The following is a 14,676-nucleotide window of genomic DNA, read 5'->3' as shown; positions in this document are numbered from 1 at the left end:
AAGCTGGTAGAGGCGTAAGCTCCAAGGTTCAGAACTAATTGCACAGAGAGGTGATCAGTGAAAGTATGGACTCAGCAGGGATGAATACAAATGCACACCACACTTTTCAGAATTTTATTTGTAAAAATTTAGACAATGTTTTCTTTTACTCCACATTTACTTTGTGTTCTGTTATATAAAACCATCCTAATGAAATACACTAATGTTTGTGTATTTTATAGAAAAATGTGAACATCTTATTTTCAAAGATGCAAGGCACTCCACATGGTTACTACCCACTTCATTTAACATCTGTAATAGTTGCATTAGGCTGTTTCCGTGTTAGCAACGAGACAGTGAATTGATAATATTTGGTTTTCAGCACGTTGTGCCTTAAACATCAGCAACCTAAAATGCAATCTATATAAAGCTGACTTAATCAGTTGAAAGTGACAAGCTAAACCAATGAAGCGCCTCAGCAGTGCTGTTAGAGAAAATGTCACTCTTATCACAGAGAAAGACAAAAACAAAATTGGCCTTATCATCTCCGCCACAGAAAGTTTTAAGAATTGCATTTGTGCATCCAAATTCATCAAAACTGCTGAAGTGTCCTTTCCTATACTTTCCCAAATTAGATAACAAGATTACCTGGTGGCAGTGTGGATGACTGAAACAGAAGTCATAACAAGCATAGGCGTTGGAAAGAGGCAACTACATGAAGCTTGTTTGTTAAAGCATAGGTGTGGCGCTGTGATATCTGAATCTAATCATGGAACCATCACCTGGCAGGCCGTCCAAACAACAAGGCAGTTTGCTTATTGTAATCTGTGTTTGCTTGATTCTGCACCAGGAACAAAAAGCATCAGACAAAATATTTTCTCTCATCCTCATTGCTTCTGCAGAGGAAGGCACCTTTATCAGTGCATGTGTCCATAGTCATTTTTCATCTTGGGTTTAATTGTTCAAGTGCATTGTTAGATATAGTTTGTTTTTATCGTCATAAGTCAACTCCTGAAGCCTCATACTGGGTGAACAAACTGGTAGACCAGTCTTTGAGACACGTCAGGCTTGCGGATGATTCCCTTTTTGTAGTACTGCCGAATGGAGCGGCTCAGCTTGTCATAATTCATAGCAGGTCGGTTCTTCCTGAGTCCCCACAGTCGCGCCACATGAGCCGAGTCTTCAATTTTAAAAATACCTGCAGGGAGAAACAGGAATCTTTAAAAACAAAGCGGAGCAAACAAAAAACACACAGTGACAAGTACAAAACAAAGTGTAAATATATATTTGTACTTCAGTCACTAGTCAAACACTTTATTTTTTTATTAAATAAAAAATAGTTGAATAAGATAAATTGGAGAAAAATACAAAGTTATATTATTGGAAACTAATCATACATTTTATCCTTCTTATATAAGCAAATAATAAGTTTCATCCATAATTTTGCAGTTCCAGAAAAACTGCAATGACAATGAATATGAGTTAAAATTATTTTCATTTAAAATAACTAGAAACACATGGTTTGAGATTGATCCAGTTGTACTGATAAATATTAAGGTATAATAATGAATGATATTTATACATAGACTTGTCTATCCTACATATTCTGGTAGCAAATAATTCAATGCTGAGGGTTTTTTTTCATCAAGTTTGGGAAATAATCAATAAATTCTCAACAATAACTATCTCTCTAAGTGGTCAAAAACACACAACAAATATCAGTAAATGGATCTTAAACATTATGTTATATTGTTGCTTTTCTGACCTCCTGCAGCAGCTGCCTGTGCTGCAAGGGTGACAGTAGCTTTACTAAAGCAGGAAAAACAGATGAAGAGTCCTCTCTAACCAAGTTCATTTTATTTCTCTCTTCTATAACAGGTCTTCAGCATAAAACTGTCTTGTTCCACTCATGAAAAAAAAAACTTATTTCTTTTTAGTTAAATTACAACATTTTATGAACAACAAACAGAGCCCCCAGCTCTGAAATCTCACTACTTTGTGCATTCCTATTTGACATTCTCCTTTAAAATACATTTAGTGACATGGCAGGAGATGCTGCACCTTTTTCTTTATTGAGCCAGCGTATACAGCGACCATAGTTGTGAGGTTTGAGCAGCAGCTCTCGGAGGAACTGCCACAGATGAATCGGTTGACCCGAACAGGATGAATCCGCCTCGGACCAAAGCTCCTCACAGCCTACACAACAAAACACAGGCATGTGCTCCTTTAGGTTGTTGATATCAACCAACTAAAATGTCACCAAGATATTTGAAATGTAATAATTAGAATTGTGAATTTATAAATGGTGAAGTAAATTGGTTATGTGAAGAGAGGGGAGAAACATGCACTTTAGATTTATTGAGCCGCCTTCTGTTTGTGTTAATGCAGCTTTCATTAAGGTTTGGTAATGTTCTTAAATACAAGAAAAAGCAGTAGGAAATCAATTTTACCTGTAGCTTTGGTATCTATAGCTGAGCACCTCTCTTTCATCCAGGCAGCTGGAGATGAAGGTGACAGACAATCAGTTTTTCACACTGTTTAATTCCACCTAGAGATAAGTCTACTTGCTCATTTATTTTTGTCGTTTCTTAAATAAATGAAGACATTATATACCTGACTTCCATATATCCAGGTGAGCGTACAGCGTGTCTCCGCACAGTGGGGAGCGCTGCCGAAACTCTTCTTCGCTCATGGCACACAGATCCTTCCCTGTCAGCTCCTGGAAGGCCTTTCCTGCGTTGGGCAACCTGTACAGGTGTTCAGTCCACAGCATCCACTTTTGGACATTCCCCATGTTCCACTCTGTAGGGTCTGTAATGAGGTATGAAACAGAAGAAATTCAAACAACCTATTCAGAATAATCATAATATATGCAACATTTGGCTTACGCAAAGCCATTTTCAAGTCTATGTTCTCCGAATGTTGTCAGGCATAACTCAAAGTACATAAAGTTGTTATCTTTTTTATATTGCCGCAGTCCTAATCAGGTGAACAGATGACTGGGGATCACGTAGGTTTATAACAGCCAGAAGCAATACAATGCACAAAACTGCTTCCTTTGTTTGCTTTCCAAGCAGGCGAGACCTCGCCCTTAAGACTGTGTACACGGCTGCTGCCAGGAGAGAATCATCACTGTCACAATTCAGGGAAACTTGTTCAAAAGGTCAGGATTAAACAGATCCTGGAGCAGGCAAACATGAGTTTGCGTCAGTAAGGATATGATTGGGAACAGATGTGATCTTAGCTGGGCTATTTACACAAAAATGTGTTGATTTTGGGAGTAAGATTGGTTCTCTGACTTAATAATTCTTTTCTCTGCAAATAGTGAGCAATGCTCATTTCACTTTGCCAGTTAGATGCATTAAGGTTCCTCTAAATGATGAAGTGCAGCAACAGGTGTGGTGTTGGTGAACTGCCTACCTGGGGTGATGTTGAGAAGTTTGCAGGCTGTTTCAATGTCCTTCAGCACCTCTCCTACAACCATGCTCTGTACCTGCTCCAGAGAACGATCCTCCATCTGACCCTCAAGCCCAGGGGAGAGTCCATGCTCCTGGCTATCAATGACAGGGCACTGCTCTGGCTCCTCTCGGTTCTCCATACGATTCATGGGTACGGCTAGAGCCGTGGACCCCTCCGAAACCTTCACCACCCAGGCGGCATCTTCAGTGAGGAGCATGTCGTAGCAGGAGAGATAGAGGCCCGCTCCACGCTCCAGAGCTTCTATGTTGGGTTTGATGTCAATTGTGTCCCAGGGGTCTTCAGAGCATCTGTTTCGTTCGCGGAAGACGAGTGAATCCTCTGTCATCCCAATCCGGGACACGAAGTCAGAGCTCTCTGGTAAGCTGCTCACTGGATTCGACATCTGAGGAGAAAGACAAAGAGAAGATCTGAAAGTCATGCAAGAATGACCTGGAAGACGCCAGGAAAAAGTATCAATGTAAATACCCCACTAACATCTGAACCTTGTAGGAGCTTAAATGTCAAATTATGTCTTATTCTTATTCCTCCAAGTGCTAAAGCACCGACTATCCTCCCAGAAACCCCATCCTGTGTTACACAAGGAGCTGATTTGAGCCTAGGTAGTTCTTCCTTTATAGTTTCCCCAAAGTCAAAATGAGATTCTCTGGAGACAAACCTTAAGGGAGAGTAAAAGGACACCCACCCCTGGCAGGCATGAGGCAAAATGGATTTGACTGAGTCTCTTATTTGTGGGTCAGTGGCCCAGAATGGTTCTCATCTTGGGGGTGGATGACTTGTATTGAGACCTGAGGTAGCCCTGCTGCCACTTTCAGGCTTTCAAGGTACCGTCTTGGCAGCCCTCTGTCTCCAGAGTCAGCTGGAGATTTTAATCAAAAAGATAATAAAGACAAGAACATGAACAAAATGTGCCCGAAACCATGTGTCCACAAAAAAAATCTTTTTCAAATGAAAACCTTTATTGATGGGTGTGGGGTTCTCCCGAACAGGAGATCATCAGCCAAAGTGAACATTTTCCTACGTAACCTGCGACAAAAGAGTAATCTCGCATATGGCACCAATAATTTCTACCTGCCACATCTGGCATATGGGAAGTCACACTACTGCCACACACCAGGTTATCAGTGATTGTGTCTGAGGTGGCAGTAAAGGAAGTGTGTCCCCAGTGAGCACATGTTCAGATTCAGATCAGGGCAAACAATTAAAGTCTCATAAAGTTTGGATAACAATAAATTATACTTTTTTGTATAATTATATTTTTTTGTGCAACTTTAAAGCTAAGCTCTGAATAAATTTGATGGGATTTATTCAAGTTATGAGCAAAATTTTAGATTTGATTTCTTTTCTAACAAAAATGTACATTGATAAAAAAGAGATATCTTATTTTCCAAACCTCTCCAAAGTTGAATCATGTTATTCTCATATTTTGCAAAGATTTCTCTTTCAGCCCTTTCTCCTTAACCCCCCCAATATAAGATCCTCCTCCTTTCTCTTCCTTTTATCTCCAAACTTCTGGCAAACTTGAGCCCATCCTCCACTTTTCTCCATCAGGAGTCAGATTAAACACCTCTGGTTTCCCAGCTTGCTGCTGCATGTCAACTCTGCTGTGCAACAGCTTGCGCTAAACCCATTAGCGAAGCAAATTTAGCCATATTACCTTCTTCCAAAAGGAAGAGAGGACACAGGCAAAAGATACAAGCTCACACCCCCTGTTGAGAGAGGGATTAAGGCCCTGACTGATCTCTAAATGAGTTTGGTCAAGACGCTGATATTCATTTCAGGAGCTTTAGAGCTTGCTCCATTTACTCTGCAAAGAAAAGAACTCCTTCCTGGGAAGCTGATGTCTTTTCACTATGATTGGTTTCATTTTCTTTCCTACAGTCTCGGATGTTATTTATTGCAAAAATATCCTCTATTTTCATTGGAATTAAAAAAAAATGCTAAAAGGAATAATTCTTGAGACCAAGTAGTAAATCCTTGATTTCTACTTCCTCCTGAATTGAATGCATTTGCAGACTTGTGAAACCATTTGAGCTTCAAATTAACCAGTGATCTCAAATGGCTGATGTCAGAAAATGAACCAAAATGTTCAAATTAAATTTAATAAGTTGAAATTAAACAACCAAAAGGTATTGGCTTTGTTTAAAATAAATACTCTACTTTTGTTCTTATGAACAAAAAAGACCATAAATGTAATTTGAAATTATTTATCTAATGGTGAAAATCATGTTGGTAGAGAACTCTGCTGGTGTTATTTGAGTCTAGAGTTGAAGGAGTGTGAACAGCCATGTGTGATTGTTTGCAGTGTGAGTGTTAAAGGAAGATCTCTTTTTGTATTCCTTTCCTTGTTATTATTTCTCATGGGAATCTTGAGCAAACTAAGGAAGTTTGTTTGCAAAGAACAAGTTTGAAGGAAGGAGCATCATATGGCTTCATGTGATTATTTACTGGATGAACCTCTGTTGGTTAGATTCGCTCATTTAGATCCTTTTTATGGCAATACTAATAAAGGCAGGTGGTCAGCTCACACTGTAAATTACATTCAGACGTAACATGAGTCTGTTTATGGACATTTGCTTATTTTATGAATCAGAGATAGAAGCACATTTTCCATTATCTGCAGAGACTGTTCTGAATACCATCACAAAGCTTCTTTTCTTATCTTTTCAGCAGGATTGTAATTACTAGCCCCTATGTGGGTTGTCTTAACTGGCATTGGGGGATGATGGTGCTCAGGATGAATCATTCCTGCAGTCAGGTGCATGGGCATCAGGCCAATATCCTTGGAAACTGAACTTAAGCAAAGAATTTTTTTTTTTTGCTAGTCCTCATTAATTCTGTTGGAGGATTGTATTTGTACTAAATGGCTGAGATAAGCCATCAAACCTACATTGGTAGATGAGCAAATAAACCTGTCACCTGGGAAGATGGATGAGGGAGCGGAAGTTATATCACCCAAGCCCATGAAGCTTTATCCGAATGGTTCATTTTCATGATTACTGAGGATATTTATCTTTGTCAGCATCTACATCAGAATGGGATTTTAAGAGCCATATATACTGTCACCTGTTCTTTTGTTTTTTATGCGGTGTAACTGCAGCCTCATCACTTCTTTATACCTGCCGGAGTTATAGATTTGAGTTTGGCCACAACTTCCCATTCCTGGTTAATACAAAGCTTTTTAATCTCCAAGTAAATCATTTGCTGTTATGCTAAATTCACATGCAAGTCAAATGCAGTCATGATTCTTTTTCCATTTTATTCTTCTAAAAGACAAAGATCTAGACAAATTTCAGATAAGAATTTAAACTGAAAGGAACCCCAGTTCTAGAAGTATTTTCACTTTATTAAAAACTCCTTAGCGAAAAATAGCAATCTTAGTTGGGTTGCCACTCTCCAGCAACAAAGAAATATCATTAGAAATTAATAGCACTGGTGAGAGCAGAATGTGGATAATTTTAGTTTTCAGATATTGTAGTTATTTCCTGAAATGATGAGTGATTTATAATTTATCAGTGCACGGACGTCACAATCTTTTTTATAATACACAATTTTCTCAACCTACAGTGGCAAAAATCTGCCACTTCAAAACAAGTAAAAATTATATAGGGGAAAATTCCCCCATAAAATTACAACTAATGTTCTCTTCTCAAATCTAAAACATTTTATCAAGAGAAAATTCATTTATACTGTTATAACTTTTATTCAGTACTTTTATCGCTCTTGAGCAGATAGCCATCTTTATTTCTGACAATGATGGCACTGGAATCCCAACCTGGTGATTATATCAGACTAATAAAAAACAAAACACCGAAATGTGAGCCTAATAAAAAGTAGGCTTGATATCTGCTTAAAGGTTATTTTTCAAAAGGTACTATTGAACTGATAAAAGAGTCTTGTTGAAATGCATATTCTAATTTATTGAATGTGCAAAGTATCAGCAATTATAGGAATAAAGTGATATTTTCAATGTCGGAATCAAGTTTATTTTGTAATGCATAGATGCAACTGTGCTAAAACAGTTTTTATCATTAAGTGCCTTTAGAATTGTATATAATGACGTGGATTACGTACTTTCTGTTGAAAGAGTTTAATACAATTAAAATTTAAAGGTTTATTGTCGTTTCTATGCCTGTTCAATCGTGCAGCAATCTTCTGGTTTCTAAAATAAATGAAATGATATCATTTTAACTCCTGACAAAGAGCTGCACATTTGTTCCCTTTTAAATTGTAATATTAAAGAGAAGAATCACAAAGGCAAACATAAAATATTTAGGATCTAGGATTGAGTGGTGTCTTCTTACCTCTGCAAAGATGCTCTGATGGAAGAAAGCTTCAATGCAGATGCAGTTCTTGCCTATGAACGAAGGTGAAGCAGGCAGTCCACAGTCTGTTTTTCCTTGATGACTGATGCTGATCCCCAGGCTCCAGCCTGGGATCCCCCTTGCAAGCTTTTTTTGGCACAATTTTACTGAACCTAAAAGACACAGCCTAAAGCGCAACAGCAAACTAAACCTCAAGTGAAAGCACCTGCTGGGGGTGTGTACAAAGTGAAAGGGAGAGAGGACAAGTGACTGGGTGGCTGAGAGCAAAGGAATTCCAGCACCATTGACTGCAATTTATATTTATAAGGCCGTTGTGTTTACTTACGCACACAACCCAGAGCGTGCATGTGTGTGTGTCTTCATCTTCGTGTGTATCCATGCAAGCACTGAGTTTCTGTCCAAATTGATAGTTGACTTCAGAGCTTGAGTGAGAAAATTGAAAGTGCCACTTTAAGAGTTACAGACAAATGCCTAATTTTAGTCATGCTCAGTTGATAAGTACACTTAGATTTATTTCCAAACGTTTCCTTTTTGTTGTATTTCTGGCCTTGACATTTACTTTTACTTTTAAAAAACTTTGGAATTACGGCATCTATTAGTTTGTTACTATTCACCTGTAAAATGTATCTTTTGGTGACCATAAGAGTGGAGAGTAATGGCAACTTGGTGTGGCTGATGCAATTATTAAAATTGTCTGCACTAAACTCGGTGTGGCTGATGCAGTTATTCAAAGTGTATGCATTAAAACTTTACTTTTGTTTTGAATTTAGACTTGCATGAGCGTTTTCTATGTGCTCTTTGTCTGATTTTATGCAAATCTCATTGCATTTCTCACTGCCTGGATTGAACGGTAGAGTGCCTTTTAAAAATTTCATGACCCCTGAACTTTTTCACATTTTTTGAATCTCAAACTTTAACATATAGGATTTTATGGAGCAGACAAACACAAAGTAGCAGAGCTAGCCAACTTTACACACCTAGACACAACTAGAGAAATGTTTGTCTGTTATTTTTGGTGAAATAGTTCAAGCGTAGTCAGGTCAAACAGAGGTTTCACATTTTTAATACATATATTTATTTTTATTCAAGCCATTCCTCTCTTATTTTATCTTCATCTTTAATGTTTTTGTCTCATTGGAAGGTGACGCTCTACTTCTTTTGCAACCTCAAACAATATTTCTTCCAGGATTTCCCTGTCTTCAGCCCTAATCTTCCCATCAACTCTGACCAACTTCCTTGTCACTGGTAAACAAAGGTACCCCCACAGCATAATGCAGCCACTATGTCCATGTTTCAGGCACTGAATGCTTAGAGCAATGTGCAGTTTATGTATTTCTTTCTGCCATACAGAGCAATGTGCAAGTGAACCAAAGTTAAATTTTGATCTCTTCTGTGGTGAATATCCTCTTCCAAATGTTTGTTTCTTGTAGCAAACTCCCATAATCAAATTTTTATTTGTAAATAATTTTTAAAAAATTTCTTTAACTGATTTTCCAAATGAGTTTCTGTCTTCTCAAAAATGTTCCATAATTCTGAACATGCTCAATTTTAGGCTACATTTCTTATTCAAATTTTCCAAGATATCCTTTGTCTAGCTTTCGTAAAATTACCAAAAGAGAAGACACTGAACTGTTTCTGTTTCAATTCAAACTCAAAGGAAAATAAAATAAGTTAAGTTTGGCATCAGAAGACAGAAATTTTATCAAGCAATACTGAGACTGTGCTAAAACAAACCCATTAATATTAACAACACAGTCTGGTCTAACCTGTTTCTGGAACTCTTTTGTAATTTGATATGTATCCTCAATGTTCTCCTTTGGCGGTCTTGTGCTTTGGAACTAATCCAGATGTCGCCCTATCTTTAGATGATGCAAGGACTGTGGAGCTGTTAGTCTTTCCTTACTGCTTTGCTAGCTCTTTCTTAGTATGCAGAATATTAGAATTTGTACTTTATATCACCTGTTGTTGTGTCACTTTTTTATATTGTGGTTGTACATGAAACCACAGCTTCAACATGTCTGAACATCTCCACCATGTCTTACCTTACTGCTTTGTTTTTAATTCAAATGTTTTGCTCAGTTCCCAAAAACCTCAATTATGCAAATTGTAAAGCTCCATTTGCAAATATTGTTGACTTAAATGTTTGGTATTTTTAAAGTGGGGATAGTCATTAGTGGTGAAAGTCCTACCTGAAGCAGAAAGAAAAATCTGAGTTTGCACATAAATAAAACTAACCTAAGAACAAAATAATCTATTCTGTGTCTTCCTGCTTTTTTTTCTTTTTTTTTCACAGCAGCGGCACATGCCAGATCAGCGGTTCCCGGGCTTACATCAGCATGCCTTGATTTAGTTTGAAAAAAAATATTCTAACATGATTTAAAATGGTTGTTGGTTTCCTCCCATTCTTTGATTGTGATCTTTGAGCCAGAATGTAACACGTTTCATATTTAGTCAAGTATGTAAAAATGTTGCTTTGAACAGTGTAGTTATATTAATATTTTATTCAATTTTTACTATACATACAAGGTCATCTGAATAATTTGGTTTATTGAAAAGCTTATGATTTTAAATGTTAACATTTTCTTCTTTGAAAATGTTAACATTTAAAACCTCTGTAATTGATTCTACATAATGAATAAATAAAAAAAAAAAAACAGTTTTGAAATACAGAAATGAGGTCCAAATAAAAAGCATTCACTTGTACTGAAAAATATATGTACATGTGTGTTAGAACTATTTTGCATAAATTGCTGCAGAAACGCTATAGTACAGTCACTAAACCCAGGTGTGAATATTTCTGCCAGTGTAGGCAAGTGCCAAGTTTCTCACCAGATGGAAGCAAGAGCCACTTGTTTCTGTCTTTTATACTGAATGAGACTGAAACACATGTGAACTAGTTATTGTGTAGTCAGACTAAAAATCTGTTGAATTTTTGTTGCTGCTGTTTGAAGCTGAAAGAAGCACTCCAAAAATCCTTCACACAATTGTCCAATGTTTTATTTTATCTACCTGGCAAATTTCTTCCTTAAGGTTCTGTCTCTGTCACTCACCAAGACTAGTTTGAATAACAGATCTTCAAAATTACTAATACTATAGGCTATTTATTTAAGCAAAACCTTCAAGCCCAGTCATCCATTTATTTTTTTCCACTGAGATAATCCATAAAGAATGAACCACCACATAGGTGTTAAGTCAACCAGAAAAAGTCAAAACACTGTGGAGGGTGTGTGAACTTTTATCTGATTCATACAAATATAATGCCTGGTGTATGTAGGCCCTATGTGGGGTTTAAAAGATTACACACAAGCGTGAACTCAAAGACAATTATCATAGGGAATCTTGGAAACGGAATCTGTCTTTAGCTAGATTTTAGCTCTTCTGGAGCAATCCAACACATTATCAATAACCAATTAGTTTTTTTTATAAATACATGGAAAAGTCAGCAACACCGATTTTTTTTTAAATTGTTATTAAAAATTTAATTAGCTTATTGTCTTTAATATGAAACCATTTTACATAGGAAAGACAAAACGCTGATCATTTGTCTGAGTCTGGCAGATTAATAAGGACCTTTATTTTAAACAACACAAAAGATTCTTCATAATAATGAACTTAGACACAATAATAAACAAATAGCAAACTCTTAATTTGCTTGAGAAATAGATGCATAACTATGTTGTGCATCTATTTACAGAACTAAGTAAACCTGTCAGGTTTAATCAAAACTGATTACAGATATCAAACTTAACATTATAACTACTGTCAGGTGAAGTGAATAACACTGATTATCTCTTCATTAGGCATCATGAGACCTGTTTGTGGTATGCATTATGTTGTGAATGGGGAAGTAAATAAGATTTATTTTGTTTTGAAAGTAGGAAAAATGGGCAGGTTTAAAGGTTTGAAGAAGTTTGACAAGGGCAAAAATATGTTGGCAAAACAACTGCTTCAAAGCATCTGACCTGAGCTCTTTGATTTCTGATTTGCAGTGGTCAATAGTTATCTAAAATGTCACAGAAAACATAACAATTCATCCTTGAATTATGTGTTGTGGATGGAGAACCTAAAAACAGCAAAGTGAAGAAAAGAATCATGTCTCAATGTTTCCTGAAAGAAGTAACCTACATTTCTGTGACGGAAACATGAAGGAACATCACAAACCACCGAGAAGCAGAGGGAGGAATTGGTGAAAAGACAACAAAAACGGATCTGGAAATGAGTAACTGAAAACTGGAGACTTAAAAGCTGAGGAGGTTATTAATGACTGTAAAAAAATGGTGAGTGATAATTAATGGATTGCAGCTGTGGAAGAAGGCATGGAGATGAAGAAAACTGAGGAGATTGGCCAGGGAATGAATACTAAGAAAACAGAGCCGGATATCCAAAAACTAAGACAACTCAAAACATAAGAAACAGAAAACGCACATAAAACTGATGTGAAAAAGTTTTAGAAGTAACTGTTAAAATGTCTGAGCATAATTCTTTGACATGGGCTTTAGACATTATTGTTTATTTGCATAATTGACTAAAATTATTTACATGATGTAACCGTTGACATGGCATTTTCTTTTACTTACTGCAACTCTGCTGCAGCACAATGAACCAAAGCAATTTGTTAGACTTTGCCTGTTAGTGATTTAACTGATTAGATTTCATTCTGGATTAGGAGGAAACAACTGAATAAAAGTTTGAATTACCTCTGAACTGTGACATCTGATTTCCAGTTACTCTTAATCATGTGGTTCCAGGAAATGACAGGTGTTTTGCCTCATTGATCGTTGTTTTTCACTGTGTGCATTTAAGCTGTACGGGTGATTTCACGAAGAGCAGACTGAAACAGTGAAGCACAACATGACTATCTCTGCAGATTAGTCTCTGCGATGTAAGCATAAATAGAAGAATATTTATTTTTCATGAATGCATGCAATTTAGTCAGTGTTTGATAAGTTTTGTGAAATTCATAATCACTCTATCTCATGTAGTTAACTTTTTTTACTGACAAACATATGTCACATGTATGTTTTTTTTAATAATATTTTTAACTCTCAACAGATACAATTAATCTTCATTTTAGGTGAAGATGACATCATCTGCATCCAGGAACAAAGTCTTAAGAGGAGGAATGTGAGAGAATGTAACAATTGGCTGGCTTGTTTTTCCTCTTTTCTTTAGTTGTGTTTCATTTTCACAAAACTAGCAGAAAATCAGTAAAACAATTAATTGATTTGCAAGAAATTAAGAGAAACAAGAAATTAATGTCCAACAGAAAAAACCCCATATTATTGATCATACAGACTGGGCACGTGCCCATATTTGTCAATCAGTTGCAAAGACTGATTGACTGATTGAGAAGATCTCAATTTCTAATAATGTATAAAACACATGTAAGAAGAACCTATTCCTTCCACTTCAATCTCTAAATTAAAATTATGTACAGAGGTAGGAACATGGTTTGTGTCTGATGTTCTGACAACAGTTCAGCATCCTTAAAATACTTTTGAAGTTCATATCTTTTTGCTTTTTTCCTAAGACTACAAACCAAAAATATGCAAAATATGTGTATTGACGACAAAACATCTAGTTGAAAACAGTTACAAAATGTGTAACCTGTCAGAAACATACTATTTTGGGAAAAATCATACCCCACCCAACCCCATGAGACAAGGGTGTAAGAAAATGTATGGATGAATGGAAAAATCACTGAATTATATAGTCATATATCCACATATAGGACAAATTATTTTTACATCTGAAACACAAGGGAAAATCTTTCCACATGTTAAAAATGTGGAAAAACTTTTCACATGATAAATGTTTTCTTGCAGCTCTATAGAAGGAGAAGAAGCTTCAGTTTCTGAAGACTCTTTATTGTTTCAGTAAGCAAGAATTGCTGAAAAAAACCTTCTGAGATTACATACAAACAGTTTGTATGGAGGTTTATTTACCAAATATTTAGTAATATTTAGGTTTTAAGAATCAAAAACCTATTTTTAGTATTTGTGTTTAATCTACTTTCAAAAGCCCAACTCCTCTGGATATTTGATCCAATATAATATTCAGTTTATTTTTACATTTTCTTGTGTGTGTGTTGTGTATTGATACTGACACTTTATGGACATTATTTGACTGTTGCTAAATAATACAGTGATTCAGCTCATTAAAGTGTTTTATGAATAAATGTGACTTTACTTTACCTGCACTGCATATAAACCAGTGATAAACCAATTTTGCTGAGCAACTAGGATAATAAAAATGTTGCTCATAAAGTGAAATACAAAATATTTTTTTCGAACACTAGTATTTTAAAAAGAATAAAAAAATGTTTGTCAAATATTTATTACTTGCAAAAAACTCTTCACTAATATTGTTCAAGCATTATGTATTGATGTTTTTTTTTACATCTTACCTGGAAGCAAACAATAAATCCTAAAAATTATTGTCTTTTTAAAGTTTCTCCTCATAAGTCTTTGTTTTATTATTTAGCTGATTGCTGTCAGCATGAGTTTAATGTTTGTCACAGCTAGGATTAAATGTGAGAGGGTGTGCACAAACTGTGTCAAGACTTTTCAATCATCAGAGTGTTTGTGGACACACCAAATCAAACTGAGGGATGACAGACTCCTTTTTTCAGAGAATTCAATTTGAAGTCAGACAGAAATGTATGTATTTTTATGGAGAACTCTGCCATAGTGCATTATTTTTGCTCATTCAAATGTGGCATAAGTGAACATTACATGAGATACATTTTGCAGTATAGGACACCTCTCAATCAAAAGTATACACTGTAACAAATGGCTGCAAAAACAACAGCATGAAAATACAAAAAGGTGGCTGGATTTTGAAAATACAGCTCTTTACTGTGATCTGAAATGCATATGGAATGTAAAGGGGACAT

General features: G+C 36.1%; 1 protein-coding gene across 1 annotated transcript; it reads right to left on the bottom strand.

Annotated features, from left to right (window-relative positions):
* Positions 1-47: 47 nt before the first annotated feature.
* Positions 48-8,242, bottom strand: LOC129372751 (SAM pointed domain-containing Ets transcription factor). Its single transcript, XM_055050234.1, has 6 exons — positions 7,761-8,242; positions 3,400-3,841; positions 2,593-2,790; positions 2,430-2,477; positions 2,041-2,175; positions 48-1,177 (listed from the first exon to the last, which is right to left on the bottom strand). Exons 2-6 carry the CDS (start codon positions 3,839-3,841, stop codon positions 999-1,001), a joined length of 1,002 nt encoding a protein of 333 aa, XP_054906209.1. The 5' UTR covers positions 7,761-8,242; the 3' UTR covers positions 48-998.
* Positions 8,243-14,676: the final 6,434 nt, after the last annotated feature.

Source organism: Poeciliopsis prolifica, unplaced genomic scaffold (genome assembly GCF_027474105.1).
Source record: "Poeciliopsis prolifica strain line A6 unplaced genomic scaffold, Auburn_PproV2 SCAFFOLD030, whole genome shotgun sequence".
Lineage (NCBI taxonomy): Eukaryota > Metazoa > Chordata > Actinopteri > Cyprinodontiformes > Poeciliidae > Poeciliopsis > Poeciliopsis prolifica.
The sequence above is the reverse complement of the archived record's forward strand: the minus strand, read 5'-3'. Positions and strand labels throughout refer to the sequence as shown.

What these genes read in the sequence shown, in the direction of transcription:
- LOC129372751 (XM_055050234.1), bottom strand. Translation starts at nt 3,841, where the DNA reads ATGTCGAATCCAGTGAGCAGCTTACCAGAGAGCTCTGACTTCGTGTCC. An exon ending in ACTTCTCAACATCACCCCAG is followed by an intron (nt 2,791 to 3,399) that starts GTAGGCAGTTCA and finishes ACCTCATTACAG; the next exon opens with ACCCTACAGAGTGGAACATG. An exon ending in CTGGCTCAATAAAGAAAAAG is followed by an intron (nt 1,178 to 2,040) that starts GTGCAGCATCTC and finishes TTCTCCCTGCAG; the next exon opens with GTATTTTTAAAATTGAAGAC.